Source organism: Crocodylus siamensis, chromosome 1, assembly GCF_052110815.1.
Source record: "Crocodylus siamensis isolate JL-2025a chromosome 1, ASM5211081v1, whole genome shotgun sequence".
Taxonomy (NCBI): domain Eukaryota; kingdom Metazoa; phylum Chordata; order Crocodylia; family Crocodylidae; genus Crocodylus; species Crocodylus siamensis.
In genome coordinates, this window is record NC_143395.1 from 89,354,867 (window position 1) to 89,370,879 (window position 16,013).

The window sequence follows — 16,013 nt, forward strand, 5'->3', positions numbered from 1 at the left end:
TGTAGAAGCCTGTAAGAGATGCTTATTCATAGATAGATTCATAGATATTCCAGCTGGAAGGGACCCCGGAGGATCATTGAGTCCAGCCCCCCGCCCCAGCGGCAGGAAGTCAGCAGGGATCATAGGATCCCAGCAAGATAAGCATCCAAATATGTTTTGAAGGCATTTAATGTAGGTGTTTGAAACCACCTCTGATGGCAGACTGTTCCAGACCTTGGGGGCTCGGACAGTGAAGAAATTCTTCCTTATGTTCAGCCTGAACTGGTCACAGTGGAGTTTGTGACCGTTCGATCTTGTCATCTCTTGGGGTCCTCTGGTGAACAGTAGTTCCCCCAGATCCTGATGAGCACCCTGATAAACTTATCGGTGGCCACCAGATCACCCCTGAGCCTGTGCTTTTCCAGGCTAAAGAGCCCCATGGCTCTCAGCCTGTCGTCGTAAGGTCTGTTTTCCTGACCTCTGATCATGCACGTGGCTCTTCTCTGGACTCTCTCAAGCTTCTCCACATCCTTTTTGAATTGTGGAGCCCAAAACTGGATGCAATACTCCAGCTGTGGCCTCACCAAGGCTGAGTATGAGAGGAGAATGGTGTCCCAGGATTTGCTTGAGAAGCATCCATGGATGCAAGCCAGCATTTTGTTTGCTTTACTAGCTGCAGCATCACACTGAAGGCTCATGTTCATCTTGTGGTCAACCATGACCCCCAAGTCCCTTTCATCTGTAGTGCTAACCAGCATAGCACTGCTGAGACTATAAGCATGGTGCACGTTTGGGTCAGTAGTTGGTAGGTTTGGGTCAGTAGTTGCTCAGGTCATTGAGTCCGATGCCCTGCGCTGGGCAGGAAAGAGTACTGGGGTCAAATGACCCCAGCAAGGTGTACATCCAGCCTCCTCTTAAAGACCCCCAAGGTAGGAGCCAGCACCACTTCTCTTGGAAGTTGGTTCCAGATCCTAGCTGCCCTGACCGTGAAGTTGCGCCTCCTGATATCTAGGCTGAATCTACCCTCTGCCAGCTTGTGACCATTATTCCTGGTCACTCCTGGTCATGCTCAGGGGAACAGGGACTCTCCCAATGCCTGTTGGTCCCCTCTGACTAGTTTGTAACAGGCCACTAGATCCCCCCTCAGCCTTCTCTTGTGGAGGCTGAACAGGTTCAGGTCCCGTTGCCACTCCTCGCAGGGCCTGCCCTGCTGCCCCCTGATCATGTGAGTGGCCTCCTCTGGACCCTCGCCATGTTGTCCACATCCCTCTTGAAGTGCTTACCATCACATTCCCCTTTTTGCTCTCTCCTCTGACATGTACCTGGAAGCTTCAACAGGCTTGTCTCCCACTTCTTACTGCACTTCAGAACATATATACCTCACCTCTATACAAGGCCATCCTTGGGGGACGTGATTTGGGGTGACTGCCCTGCGCTTTGGGGCCCCACCGCAGAAATGGGCAGAGTGGCTGTGGTGACACTGCATCGCTGCCGCCGGCTTCGCATCTGGTCGCTCACTACCCCGCCCCCACTGCTAGGCAGCGGCGGCAGCTTCTTCACATCCAGGGCAAGAGGATCAGGTTGGGAGCAGGGCCTTGCATGAGCTGATTTGCCCTGGGCCCTGCACCCTGCTTGGGTTGGCTCCACCTTTATACATAGGGCAATACCTCTGCCTTTTTGTACCCTTCACTATGCTTTCCAAATAAGCTATACTCGTCCATGACTACACTCTAGTCAGGTGAACTATCCCACCACATCTCTGTAACCTCAATTACAGGTTTCCCTCGCTTGATGCAGGTTCTGTATGTGCAAATTCACTCTTATGCAATGAACCTTTTTATACCCAAAATTTGTTATACGCAAGGTAAATTCACTCTTATCCGATCAGTGTGGTGGAAGCCCACAGTTAGCTGCTTTGTGTGGTGCGTTGTGGGAGTGATGCGCACCAAAATATAGTTGCCTGTGTGGATTTGTGCTCCCTGCTTGTTGTCTGCAATGTGTTTGTGTAGTTGCCATCCCAATTATGGCTTCTAAGTGTTCTGCTAGCTTATCTCCCCCTCTCTGCTCTTGGTGAGGACCAAAATTATCTTGTAAAAGTGGTAGAAACGGGCAGCACAGTCAAGGTCTTGGAACATATCTCTTGGAATTTATCCCTATTTGTTACATTGTAAAGTGGGTTCCCTTCATGCGAATTCAAGTTAGGCACCATTTTCCAGGAAAGCAGGTACAGCATAAAGCAAGGGAAACCTGTATATTATACATTGCCACTAAAAAACAGAGGAAAACCTGTAATAATATGTGCCCTGTAGGCTGCTGGCACATATTAATACGAGAATAAAAAATCCTTAGATCCCAATCACATGACTGCTGGGTCCTGCAGCTGGGGACTGGGAATTCCCCAATCCTCAGCTGTCCATGCCATAAAAGGACTTTAAACATCCTGAGTGTGGGGAGTTGATAGGCTGCACCCATGCAGGGACATATAAAACCCTGCACTGCAGCCCTACATTGGCTGTTGTATACAGCTTTAAATGTCCCTGAGCAGGAGAAGTCCCATACTCAGGGACATGTAAATCTCAGTGCTGCAGGGCATAGGACACCAAGATTCCCAGACCTGGGAACTAGATTTGCCTCTGCAGGCTCTGTCAGGCAGCAGCTGCCAGGTCCTGGGACCCAGGGCTGCCTCTGTGGATTCGTCAGGCACAGCCCCAGTCCCACTTTCAGAACCAATGCTTCCCTTTACCCAAGACCCAGACTCCAAGGCTGCCCCTGCCAGAACCCTGGCAACAGATATGGGCAGCTGTGTCCCGTTCCCTGCCTGATGCTGAAAATCTGCTGACTGTCAGCATGAGGCAGAGGGCAGCCCTGGGTCTGGGACAAATGCCATACATTCAATTTGATGCTGGATAGAAACCAGCCACATAGATGCAGCTGGTTTGCCAGTTAATCCCACCATAAATTCCCTGAACTTGTGGCATGTTACAATTTATCATGTCATTAATATGTTAATTGCACAATAAATGTAACATCTGCCAGTGCCTTACTTTAAGTATTAACACCGCTAACTTAATTCACTGGTCATTCAAACAAAGAGTATGATCCTACCAAGGACCATACACAATTATCATCCCAGTAAGATAGCAGAACACTCATTTAACATGAGAAACAGTGTCCTAAAGTTTATTTTACTAAAGCAGTTTTCCAAATGATCTGTTTCCGATTGACAGAGCCAGCACTTAATACTGAGAATCTGACAGTGCCTTCAGCTTTTATTAATATTAATTAGAGCAGAAACCTTGCAAGATTTAGGCTCATGACTGTTCCTTCCCAAGTTTCTCACTGACTTCCACAACAGTTTCGGATATGAAAAGAATGTATTCCAGGCCCACCAGCTTTGACAGTATTTCTAAGCCAACTTTTTAAAGAAAAAATAAAACCTTTATAAAGCCTATTTGAGAAAAAATGACTTTCAATGAAATATATTCATATTCAAATGGGATGTCTTACTGGCTTTCCAAGGATAATTAAGCAGGTCGGTTTGGACAATAGAAAGGCTTTTTCAGTTTCGTCTTCATCGAATATATCTGCAAAAGGGGTGACTTGTTTTTTCTTTTGTGAAGCCATAAATTGTCTGTCAGAAAAAAAACAACAACTTATTTATGTAATACTATACATAGTTGTCTCTACATATAGAAGATGAATAAGTAGATAGCAAACACACTGAATAAAAATTGATCATAGCAGGCAGGTGAGGAAAAGGAAAAAGCAGCGGGTAAACAACTGTTATTGACCGACGCAAAAACAACTGTTGAAGAAATAATGAATTTAGTGGTAACTGGAGAGAAATTACTTCAGAGAAATAAGAGATTATCAGAATCTTCCCTCCCTGCAAATACTAAATGCATCTTCCTTCTCCCCCATCCCTACTCCCAGTCTGACTGCAGCTCTTTCAATTTTATCCTCAAATAGTATCCAATTGTCTACTTATCTCCTCCCCTTAATCTTTCTTCAGTCTCATTGCAGAAGGCAGGGCAGGGTGGCATCTAATTAACAGGGAACCTAGTTTTCTCCAATTAAAAAAAATCCCCAATTTTTGGATTACAAAAAAGTCACCCAAAGTCTACATTTTTCCATGTTTAAAATGAAACACCACTAACACACACACACACACACACAAAATGGAGTTTCATTTTAATCAAGGAAAAATGTGGATTTTATGTTACTTCTTTTAATCTGTAAAGTGGGGATTTATTTATTTTTTTAATCATAGAAAACCAGGATCCCTGCTTATCAACTAAAACATTAAAAAATGCCTAAGCTTCTGTAGGTAAATGCCTACTTGGTCAGATGCTACAAATGGACTAGTTGGTAAAATAGCCTGTTGCTTACAAAAGCTTAAGCATTTCTGAACAAGTTAGTCTACAAGGTTCCACCCTGTCCTGCCTTCCACCTGACTTCAGACTACCATAGCTAACTACCTTTGTCAGTCTCCTTGCTACTTTCCTTCATCTCCGTAACTGGGCTCTGATCCTGCAAAGACTTCAGGGACTTCACCTTTACACACATCAGTATCATTGGAACAAATCACAGTGCGCAAGACAAGCAAGTCTTACACTGTTAAGACTTGGAAAAGTCTAGTCTACACTGCAAAGTTTGTCCAGAACAGTTATGTTTGCTAGGGATATGAAAAGATCAGACCTTTTAGCTAATACAGTGGGGCTGGCAAAACCCCTGATTAGGATGCAGCTTTTGTGACAGAAGAGGGTCTTTGCTGGCTTAATATCATACAAGGAGGTGTTGAGGGGAGACTTTACTGAAACAGCTCTGTTGTACAGCTGTAGGAGCAGCAGCTCCATCATGTAAACCAGTGGGTACAAACCTCTGCAGCAGGCAAATAAGCCCTGAGCACTCAAATAAGCCCTGAATACTCCCCAAGTGCCGCTCCAGTCACTTGCCCCTGCCTGATATGCCGCTGTGCTGCCTGTCCCCTCCCCAGTCTGCTGTGTCTCACACACAGAGGCTGCCCCATGCCACTTGTTTCATCCTGGATGCCTATGATAGATCTCATAAAGCACACTGGGACAGCTATGTCTCAAATACAGATGTGGAGAAAGCTGGTACAGCTTTCCAGATGTGCTTTCTCCAGATGTGGAGAAAGCTGGTACAGATGTTCAGACTGATATCCCATAGGAGAATGAGATAACTTGGTTATGGGGCCGGGACAGAGGAGTCCCAAAGCAGGTTTGGCAGTGGATACTACCAGAAAACAAAAAGAAAGAAAGAAAAACAACCAACTTGATGATGAACACCTAGAGAGCCAGGGTTGGTCACCCCAGCTGTGTCAGGATGAAGATCAGGGTGTGAGGCTCTGCCCTGCAATCCTCCTGCAAGGCCCAGCTCCTTCCCATCCACAATTGATGCAACAGATGGGCTGGGAGTGGGGTGGGAGGGCAGGCAGGATGATCTGGTGTGAAGGCCTGGCAGAGAACAGCAAGGTAGGGGAAATGGTTTGTAACCAATCAATGGCTTGGGGGTGGGGATGGTTAAGAACAAAAGCCGTGGGTCAGGCTAATGGCCCATCTAGCCCAGTATCCCCTCTTCCATAGCAGCAGAAATAGATGCTATATAGGGAGACCACTGGATTGGATCTCTCCAGAGTGATCTGTCCTCCTAGTCCAGCGTTTATCAATCCGTGGGTCATGACCCAGAAGTGAGTCGCAACTATATGAAAGGGTCGAAAACAAACTTTAAAAATGGATTCTCATTTAAAGGAGAAAAACACAGGAAATGGTAGCTTTTCCCTTGTGGGCTGGCAGAGTCCCAGCCTGTGAGGGGCTGCTTGGGCCTCCTCCTGTCTCCCCGCCATGCACACACCTACCCTCTGCCCCATACACTGGGGGGCTGGGGCCTGGGGGCACTGGGTCAGGACTGGCCACTGATGTTTACATATGGGTCCTGATACAAAAAAGGTTCAGAACCATTGAACTAGTCTATGCCCTCCCTGGCATTTACTGGCTTAGAGATGCCAGAGGAAACATATCCAACTGATTCTTTCAACAGCCACAAATGAAAGATCCAGATGCGTCATCCGGGTCAGAGCAGCACTTCTTGCCCTGATGCCTGGGGCCAGGTCCCTGCGGCTCAGCACGGAGGCGGACGCCATTCTACCTCAACCACATACATCAGTTTTGCTCTGGGCCTACTTAACTCTTCAGGAGTCCTCTGTGATTCAGTGGTAGAATCCTTGTCTACCACACAGGAGACCTGGGTTTGCTTCCCAGCCACTTAGACAACTACTACAGCCATGGAGGCACCAGACATCTGGATGCAGTCTGGTCTTTGGAGTCTGTCTCAGTGCCCTAAAAGGAGGATGGAAAGTCTGGGCAGCCTCCACTTCTCCTGCCCAGGCATGCACTGAAGGTCTGGGTGGCCCTCATGCATCCACCATGATCCAGAAGGACTGACGGTTGCCACAAACTTAACCCTCCTGCCCCCAGATGCACACATGCACAAACCCCTGCAAGCACAGACACAGGACACATGTAGACATGTAAATACACACATGCTCCCCCCCCCCCAAAGTGCACACATACTGGCATACACACATGCACATGCATACCCCTCCCAAGTGTGAGCACACGCATATGTGTATCGGCCAAATGCACACATGTGCACAAGCACTCCAAGTGCATGCACACACATGTGCACCCCAAGTGTGTGTATGTACACAGATGGGCATGCATGCACCAGGGGTGACTGGTGCCTCCTGAATCCGGGGTGGGGGTTTGTGGGAACAATTTGTGGGCAGGCCTGGGGGCAAAAGCCCCATATCCACTCCTATACTGTGCAGCAAATTAGTGCTCCCTGCCAACACCATGAGCCCGCATGGCAAAAAAACTGCCCTGAGTGGTGCTGAGTTGGGGACCAAGCTCAGGGTGTGGCACATGCCCCTGTGCCCTCCCTACCTGTGGCACACACATACACAGGAACACATGCACACTCCCAAAGCGTGCACATACACGCATGTACCCCCCCACAACCATGAATACGCACACAGGTGTGCAAACACACGCAACCCCTCCCCCCGCGCAAAAGCGCGCGCGCACACAAACCCAGAGGCGTGTACACGCACACGCGCGCTCGCCCCCTTCCCCCGCTGTGACGCGGAGGTGGGGGTTCAAACGGCCCCGGCGCCGGGCTGACAGCTCCCTGACGAGCCGGGTTCTGCCAACGCCTCAAGTGCTCGCCCCGGCCCGGGGCTGGGCGCCCCGAGAGCCAGACGCGGGCGGCGGTTGGGGGGGGCGGGGTCACTTACGCTAAGAGGCGCGTGGGGGGTTGGGGGGCGCAGGTCTCCGCCGCACTCTGCGCTCGATCCCGGCTCTGATTTGTGTATCGCCGTCACCCCGGCAACCGCCCCGCCCCGGGGCTGCGCGAGAGGTTCGAAGGAGCGCGGGGCGGGCGGCGGGGCTCGGAGCTGTTCCTGGTGCTGATCCCACAGAGGGGCGACACCCCTGATACAGCCCTACCAATCACTGTGCGGGAGAAGCGGCGCTAACCGGCGCCCAGCGACGGCTAGAACCACTCTCACCCCCCACGGCGCAATGGGCTCCGCGCGCTCCCTTTGAAACCCGCGCAACCTCCCTGCAGAGCAGTCCTCCACTGCCCTTTTCCGGGCACGGGCATTTCCGCCCGTACAGGACATGGCCGCCGTGCCTCCCCATCATGTGACCGGCACCCCCCGGAACTAGTTGCAATACCGGCGCTTCTTCGCTCCTAGCCCGCGGGCCCTGGGTGACTTGTCCGTGGAGCTGGGCTGCGTTCCCCACCCTCTGGCCTCGCCATGCCCGCCGCCGCCCCCATCATCCGCTCGATACAGAAGCTGGTGCTGTACGAAACCAGGGCGGTGAGTACCCGCCAGGGGGCGGGGCAGCGACCCCCTGCTCCGACCAAGAGGGTCCCGGGTGCTGCGGGGCCGCTTCTCTCACCCTGCTTTGTTCCCATTTCCAAGCAGAGTATCCCTTGGCAGTTTCTGCTGGCTTCTTGGGCTCATCTGAGGGCCCATGGGTGTTGTCCGGTGTGCTCTGCTCGGTGCCTCCCTCTTGGCACTCTTGTTTTGAACCTTTGGCCTCCACACCTGTCCCCCTTTTCATTACTATCTGACCAGAGAAATCTGTAACTTGTCACTAGTGCCCCCAATACCAAAGTGGGCTTAGTTTCTGTGGTGGGCCTGGCCTGTGGTTTCCCTTGGTGTGTTAAAAGGGGTGTGTGCTGATACTCATGGTACTTGCCTAGCCTTGGGTTCGAGGGAGAAGCTGGTGGCTGGCCAGGTCCTCAGGGGGTGCTCACTGGTTTGGATCCTCTTTTTCACTGAGCTCCGGGGAGGTCTGAGGATGTGTTTAAGAGACTATGTTCTTATCATGGGGATTTTTCATAGGGGTTATGCTCTGGTGCTACACCCATCCTCTTCCCAGTGCCCATGTGTAGGGGGTGAACAGGGGTGCATGTGCTCCCCCTGAGAGTGCTGCTGCACCCCCCCTGTCTGGCCACACTCCCTGTGTAGACGATGGGTGGTAGGGGCAGGTGGGAGCGCTGGTGTCCCTCCCTGTGAGTGCTGGATGTAGGCTGCGTGCACTTCCGGAAGTGCCATGGCCATTTCTGGCAGCACTGTGGCTGCTTGCTGGTTGGTAAGTTTTGCGGTGGGGGGACTTCACCCCCTCCCTTGCCCCCCAATGAGATTGGCCGTGGGGGGAATCCCCCTTCCCCGATCATGCCTCTTCTCTCTCTGTGTGTTCTGTTAGTGTCCCATATCACTGTCTACGGTGCTTACTCAACTCATGTCACCGCTACATAGGTCAGGCTCAGGTCATGTCATGACATTGCCTGTGTTGCTCATGCTGTGCACAGCCTATGATGCACATATTTTCTACAGCAGAGGCAGGCTTTTTGCTTTGGTTTTTCCTTTTTCTTTTATTTTTTCTTTTCACATGCCTTTGGCAGCACTTGACTCATGGAACATCAGGGAAAGAGAGGAAGAGATTTTGCCCCTCTGTCCCCATCCCACATACACATGCACACATATCCTTCCACTCCCTCCCCTACTTTGACTGAACCATACTGTGCTGTCTTTTCTTTGTTTTTCTTTTTTTTTTAAAGCCTGACAACTAATAAAAATATTTTTAAAAAGAAAAGGATTTTTCTTTTTTACATCAGTCCGTAAAAGATGCAACTAAATAGCCTGCAGGTATAAGAAAATGTCTCTATGGCAAGGGCTGCCAAATGCAAGTGGAAAAGAAACTTAAAAAGTAAAAGCCAAGCAAGCCAAAGAACCCACCCCTACCACTTGTTTAGTTCTTGAGGCTTCTCATTGCAGTGATAGTAGCCTGAGGTTTAATCAAGTGCTACCCTCAACCCCTTTACCTTAAACATATAGGAATCTACAATTTAAGTGAAGTGGTGGGTTAAATTTGAGTCAGGTAGTCTCTGGAGATGTGAATTAAAGCTTGAATGCTATTGACACACAGTAGAAATTTAGTGGGGACTAAGCTGCTCGTTGCTGCTAATATCTGTTATTATATCATTACGCAGTGAGTGTGGCCCTAGCATATTCCTGAGGGGTGGCAGTGTAGCAGGGATCCTGGGGAGAGTGTTAGGGCTGCAACAGCATCCTGGCAGCTCTGAGGAGCCCTCCAGATCCAGGCTGCAGCAGCACAAGCGTGACAAGAGGCATAGCGAGCTCATTGCCTTACCTGGGCCTGCCACTGCAGGCAGCCTGAGGGACAGACCCTCCGCAGGGCTTGGAGTTTTGCTGCTGTGGCCCGGCATCTCCCTCCCACCTTCCCCGTAGCAGCAGGATTTGGGCACAGGACAGGTCCACAGTCCCAGGCCCTGCCTGCTGGAGTGAGGGGAAGCTGTGGCTCTGCCGCTGGGCAGTGCTCCCTAACGGCTTAGGCCTGTCACCTTCCTCCTGCGGCTCCCCACCACCAGCTTGGGGCCTGCACAGTGCCTGGTGCACTGTGAAGACATAAGGGGCCAGTGCTAGGGCTCTTCCTGCCGGAGGTCACTAAACAGTCAATGGGAAGCAGTAAATGGTATAAATATAATTGTCATTTAACTGTTTACGTCCCTAGCTTGTATATAAAAATATACTCAAACTTGCTGGCATGTATTACATAATAAACTTTAACATACTAGAACATGATCCAGCTAGCTTTAAAAACCCAGTCTGTCTATTTCTCTGTAGGTAAAAAGTATTTTTATGGGAATCTTGATCTATTTTTCTTCTATGCAGAAGGTATCTCTTCAGAACCTACTTGATTAGTTGCTAAGTAGGTTGTTGCTTAGAGTAGTTCACGCCTCTCTGAACCAGTTGGACTCCAAGGTGCCACCCTGCCATACATTTTGCTTGACTTAACACTAACACTGTTAACCACGTCTTTCTCTCATGATGCAACAGCTGAACAGGTTATTTTTTGCATGTTTTTATGATCCTTTAAATAGAAATTGTCAATTTTTCAATTGCAGGAATAGAAGATTTTCAGCAAAAGAGGGTTGGCATATATTTGCAATGGGGAGGGGTTGATGTCTACAGGCGTAGTAGTTTTTAAGTTTATGAATAATCTAGTTTAGTGGTTTTCAGCCTTTTTTTCATTTGTGGCCCTCTTTGGGAATTTCCAGTGGAGGTGCAGACCCTTTTCAGATGGTAAGTGTGGGTATTCACATATTTTGATTGATCATAGCTATCTTTCACAGATCCCTTAGACATGGTCTGTGGACTCCCACAGGTTGAAAACCACTGATCTAGTTTTTATGCAAAATAAGTACAACATTTAGTGGTACTCCATACAAAATTTCAGGTAAGTATAACTCCTATTATTACTAGTTTTCTCAAGACCCTTTCCAGTAATCCATCTTCTCTTGGTTTTTAAAGCAAGCCTCTTTTTTTTTGGCTACGAAGAAGTTGTATTCATGGATTCATGTTCATGACCTTAAAGGCTGGAAGGTAATATTAGCTTCACTACTCCCTCCTCTTACACACACACAGGAGTATATACAATGTAGGTGTGGATGTATATGTGTGTGTTTCCCTTGTACTGAACACAAAATCCTGGGTTGATTGCCTTTAATACAAACAAGTTATCTTAAATATCAAGTCACTGTAAGTACCTTTCTAGTGGATGTTTCAGTATGCTATTTCTCATTTCTGATTCTTACGCACACTTAATTGTACTTTATTATACAGCTGTGAATCAAAATAGCAAAATATTGTAGCTATGAATCTGTGATGTTACTGCAGAGGAGTGGAAGTTCTGAAATATTTATGGGATAAAGGACTTGTACTGTTTCAGATGTTTAAAAAAATATTTTATGCCTTGTTGGCCATATTTGTTTTCATTGCTTTTGGTTTTAAAAGTGATAGCAAATTCACAAGTCAAGCCAAAAGGTGCTTGCTGCTAAGCAAAGGAAATGTTCGTTTTGTTACCTGAAATGTGCACGGTGAACCACAGAATTAAAGTAAAAATCAAAATTGCATTTGCAAACAAGTCACTTGAGGTTCTTTATTAAGACTTCCCCCACCTTTTCTGTATGGTAAAATATCACTTATGATTTGCATTAATTTCTGCCTTGTGCTCTTTTTATCATGCTTTTGTGGTTTGACTTGTTTTGCTTATTAATTTCTTTGGTGGCATTGTGGCTCTTTGTTGGCTCATTGTCTGCTTCCTCAGTCAACTCATTTATACAAATAAAATTTTCTCTCATATTTTTCTTTCATTTGCTTCACTGTCTGCTTCAGGTTAGGGTGATCCTCCTTCAGCTAAGGAGGATCGTTGGGGAAGCGCTGAGGACCCAGAGGGGAAGGGAATCAGATGTTGAAGGTGAGTGGTTGCTCCTTAAGGAGACGATCCTCCATGCCCAAAGGGAGGTAATCCCAACAAGGGTCAAAGGGAGCAGGAGGGCACATAAACCCCCATGGCTCACTAAGAGCATCCGGGAATGTCTCCTTGCTAAAAGGGAGGCATACACCCAATGGAGAGATGGGGTCATCACCAAGAAGGACTATGTTACAGTCGCCCGAGGATGTAGGGGGGCAGTCAGGAGGGCCAAGGCAGAGTTGGAGATAGGACTAGCTTCCCGGATTAAGAACAATAAGAAGTCCTTCTTCAAATACATAGGGGGTAAAAAGAGGGTCCCGGGTAATGTGGGGCCCCTGCAGGACACGATGGGCAACTTAGTCATCACGCCAGATGACAAAGCTAACATATTTAACGATTTCTTTGCCTCTGTCTTCCTAAGTAGGGACCAGTTCAGCCACCTCCCTGCTGGGCCCCCCTCGGGCCCCGGGAGAGACACGCCTGGGCCAGGGGTTAGCGAGGAGTTAGGGTACTTCTGGAGAGGCTGGACGTGTTCAAGTCCTCTGGTCCGGACGATCTTCACCCTAGGGTTCTACAGGAACTGGCCGAGGTCATTGCGGGACCCCTGGCGCGGCTCTATGAGCACTCGTGGTGCTCTGGTGAGGTGCCGGAGGACTGGAAGAGGGCCAATGTGGTCCCTATCTTCAAAAAGGGAAAAAAAGAGGACCCGGGAAATTACAGGCCAGTTAGTCTTACCTCAATCCCGGGTAAGCTCTTTGAAAAAATTATCCTGGCACACATCCAGGAGGGCCTTGCGGGGGAATGCATGCTCAGGGGCAACCAACATGGGTTCATCAGTGGCAGGTCTTGTCAGACCAACCTGGTGGCCTTTTACGATCAGGTCACCAAATCATTAGACGCAGGGGTTGCTGTGGATGTAGTCTTTCTGGACTTCCGGAAGGCTTTCGACACTGTCTCTCACCCTGTCCTCATCAAAAAGCTGGGAGACTGTGGTGTCGATGCCCACACGGTCAAATGGGTCACCAACTGGTTGGAGGGCCGCACCCAGGGGGTGGTAGTGGATGGGTTCTTCTCGACCTGGAAGGACGTGGGCAGTGGGGTTCCGCAGGGCTCGGTCCTCGGGCCCGCACTGTTCAACATCTTCATCAGTGACTTGGATGAGGGGGTAGAAAGCACCCTGTTCAAGTTTGCTGATGACACTAAGATGTGGGGGGATGTGGGTGCACTAGAAGGGTGCAATAGGCTACAAGCTGACCTTGACAGGTTGCAACGGTGGGCGGATGAGAATAGGATGGGGTTTAACACTGATAAGTGCAAGGTGTTGCACGTGGGGAGGAAGAACCGGCACCACACTTACAGGTTGGGGAACTCCCCTCTTGCCAGCACGGAGACAGAAAAGGATCTTGGAGTCGTCATTGACTCCACGATGAACATGGGCCGGCAGTGTGGGGAGGCAGTCAAGAAGGCCAACCGTACCCTGTCATGCATCCACAGATGCATCTCGAGCAGGTCCAGGGAGGTGATCCTCCCCCTCTATGCGGCACTGGTCAGGCCGCAGCTGGAGTACTGCGTCCGGTTCTGGGCGCCACACTTCAAGAGGGACGTGGACGATATGGAAAGAGTTCAGAGGAGGGCCACTCGTATGATCAGGGGTCAGCAGGGCAGGCCTTATGAGGAGAGGCTACGGGACCTGAACCTGTTTAGCCTCCACAAGAGAAGGTTAAGGGGGGACCTTGTGGCCTGCTACAAACTGGTCAGGGGGGATCAGCAGGTATTAGGGGAGTCCCTGTTCCCCCGTGCGCTGCCAGGAGTGACCAGGAATAACGGTCACAAGCTGGCGGAGGGTAAGTTTAGATTAGATATTAGGAGGCGCTACTTCACAGTCAGGGCGGCTAGGGCCTGGAACCGGCTTCCAGGGGAAGTGGTGCAGGCTCCCAGCCTGGGGATTTTTAAAAGGAAGTTAGATGAGCACCTTGCTGGGGTCATCTGACCCCGGTGCTCTTTCCTGCCAAGGCAGGGGGTCGGACTAGATGATCTACCTAGGTCCCTTCCGACTCTAGCTACTATGAAACTATGAAACTATGAAACATGACCTGGTTTGTCTTTTATCTAAACTTCAGAATATATGTAGATAAGTGAAGAGGAATTAAGAGATCTTTGTTTGTGGTTAAATTAAATGATTATGGACTGAGATGGAAGTCCCAAAAATACTATTTGGGTAATTGAAATGTAAATAGTAATTGGAATTAGCCAAGGAGTGCAATGTCCACATAATAGGAAACTGAAGGAGTTTGTAGGATCTCAATGGGAAGGATGGTTCTCGAAGAGCAATGGCTTTTGCAATCTGGCTCCTAGTTTCAAAGTGGTAAATGAGAGCTATGCATTCAGAAATGAAAGATACTTGACTTCAGTGTTATTAGGACAGAAACAATGGGGATTTCTCCTGACATATCTCATTGGTGCCTTACAGTTTTGTGATGTTATGGTTGATAATATTGTGATGTAGGTTGATGTGAATTGGGTATAGGTATACATTTTATGCTAGGAAATTGAGAGCTTGTTTAGAAAAGGCCAGGTGAATGTACTGAGGAAGCCATAAACAGATGAATGTAGAGGTAGAATCCAGGGGGAAGCAGTGATGCTTCCTTAGGGTAGTTTATGTGTACATTTTACTCTTGAAGTACATATCAGGGGGGCAGTAAAGATAGCCCTACAATGTGCATAATCTGAAGCACAAGAATTTAGAAAATAATCACTTCCTTTTCCTCCTCCTCCCCCTCAAGTCTACAAGACAGATGGGTTTGACTCGCTATGTTTTTCACTGCCTGTGTGCATCATGCAGATGGGTCCTATCTGAGGACCAGTCTGAACCATTAGAGATTACAGGTATTTCCCCGTGTAATCCTCGGAGGGTGTGACTTGTTTGATACTGCTTAATTTGTCTGTGCTATTTATGCAAAGGTTGATCATGTTTTTGGTATTTTGAAGTTAAATTAGTACTGTTCTATTTTATTTACATTTCTAGGCAGCCATCAACATTATAGAACCTGAATGTCCAGAAGTGTATTAAGCAACATGACTAGCAGGTATCACAGAGTTCTTTCTCTTCTTCTTTTCAGAAGAAAATTGTGAAGTCAGGGGGTGGTATTTATTTCTACTTTTAAACCTCAAACACGTAGCCAAGTACCCATATTAGCAAATGTATATACAAACAACAGCAGTTCATACATGTTACAAAGGGTGGTGCATTTTTGGCTCTTATTTTCTTTAATCATCCTTGGGGATCTGCTTCCAGCATGCTGAGACAAAGGAAAAATCATGGGCTGCTCACTGCACCTATCTCCATTTTCACTATCTTTTTGTGACTGGCTGCTTTTTGCGTGGCTGTGTCCCTTGTGGCTGATTGATTGGCAGAGAGGGGCAGGGCCACATGAAAGGCAGCGCTCTCAATCAGCGGCAGAGGGAGCAGCTGCCATCTTGCTTGCTCTCCTCTGTGCTGGTGGCTATCCCCTTCTCCTTCTGGTGGGCTGCTAGCATTTCATTTTTACTAAGTTTTTTGCTTCCCCCAGCAATTCTGCACAAAATCATGGAAACCGCCATTTTTCACAGTGTTCGCAGATACTGAGAAACTGCAATTTAAGTAGGTCCCTGGTCATTCTGTACTCTTGCAGTGGTCTATCTCCTGTATGGACAAGGTGTATGAGATGCTTTGAGAAGAAGTGCTGGAGCAGTGTGTTGTTGATTGTATGATCACTTGGAACTTCAGCAGCACTTATCAATGAACTTGAGCAATTTACTGTAAGCCAGTGACACCCAGGAGCAGTCTTGACTGAAATTGAATAAATTGCTGGAATTCTTGCAGGTGTGCTTGAATTCTTGTCTTTGCCCCATCAGGTCAGTTTGAGAAACATTTTTCCTTCCTCATTGCTGCAGAACTAAACTCTGTGGGGTAGTCTGCCCTTTACTGCTTTGGGGAGGAGAGTGTTCAACTCTCTCTCCCTCAAAACTCACTTTTACTTTTTTCCTCTTTCCTGTAAAGAGGATAATTGTTTTCTCTTGCTGTTGCCTGTAGCCTACCCAGTCAGTAAAAGAGTCAATTTTTTTGTTTTTTGTTTTCCTGCATCGCATACAGGTTTGTAAATGGTAGATGTGGAACTGACTAGT

General features: G+C 48.3%; 2 protein-coding genes across 2 annotated transcripts in view; one reads left to right on the forward strand and one right to left on the reverse strand.

Moving 5' to 3' along the window:
- AK9 (adenylate kinase 9) overlaps positions 1-7,684 on the reverse strand; it is a 181,604-nt gene extending 173,920 nt beyond the window's left edge. Inside the window, exons 1-2 of the mRNA XM_090037720.1 lie at positions 7,295-7,684; positions 3,487-3,610 (exon numbers count right to left, since the gene is read on the reverse strand). Coding sequence (XP_089893846.1) covers positions 3,487-3,603 — 117 coding nt within the window. The 5' untranslated portion in view covers positions 3,604-3,610; positions 7,295-7,684. The remainder of the gene's footprint in view (positions 1-3,486; positions 3,611-7,294) is intronic.
- Positions 7,685-7,716: 32 nt separating this feature from the next.
- FIG4 (FIG4 phosphoinositide 5-phosphatase) overlaps positions 7,717-16,013 on the forward strand; it is a 132,784-nt gene continuing 124,487 nt past the window's right edge. The window contains exon 1 of the mRNA XM_090037728.1: positions 7,717-7,882. Within this exon, the coding sequence (XP_089893854.1) occupies positions 7,820-7,882 (63 nt within the window). The 5' untranslated portion in view covers positions 7,717-7,819. The remainder of the gene's footprint in view (positions 7,883-16,013) is intronic.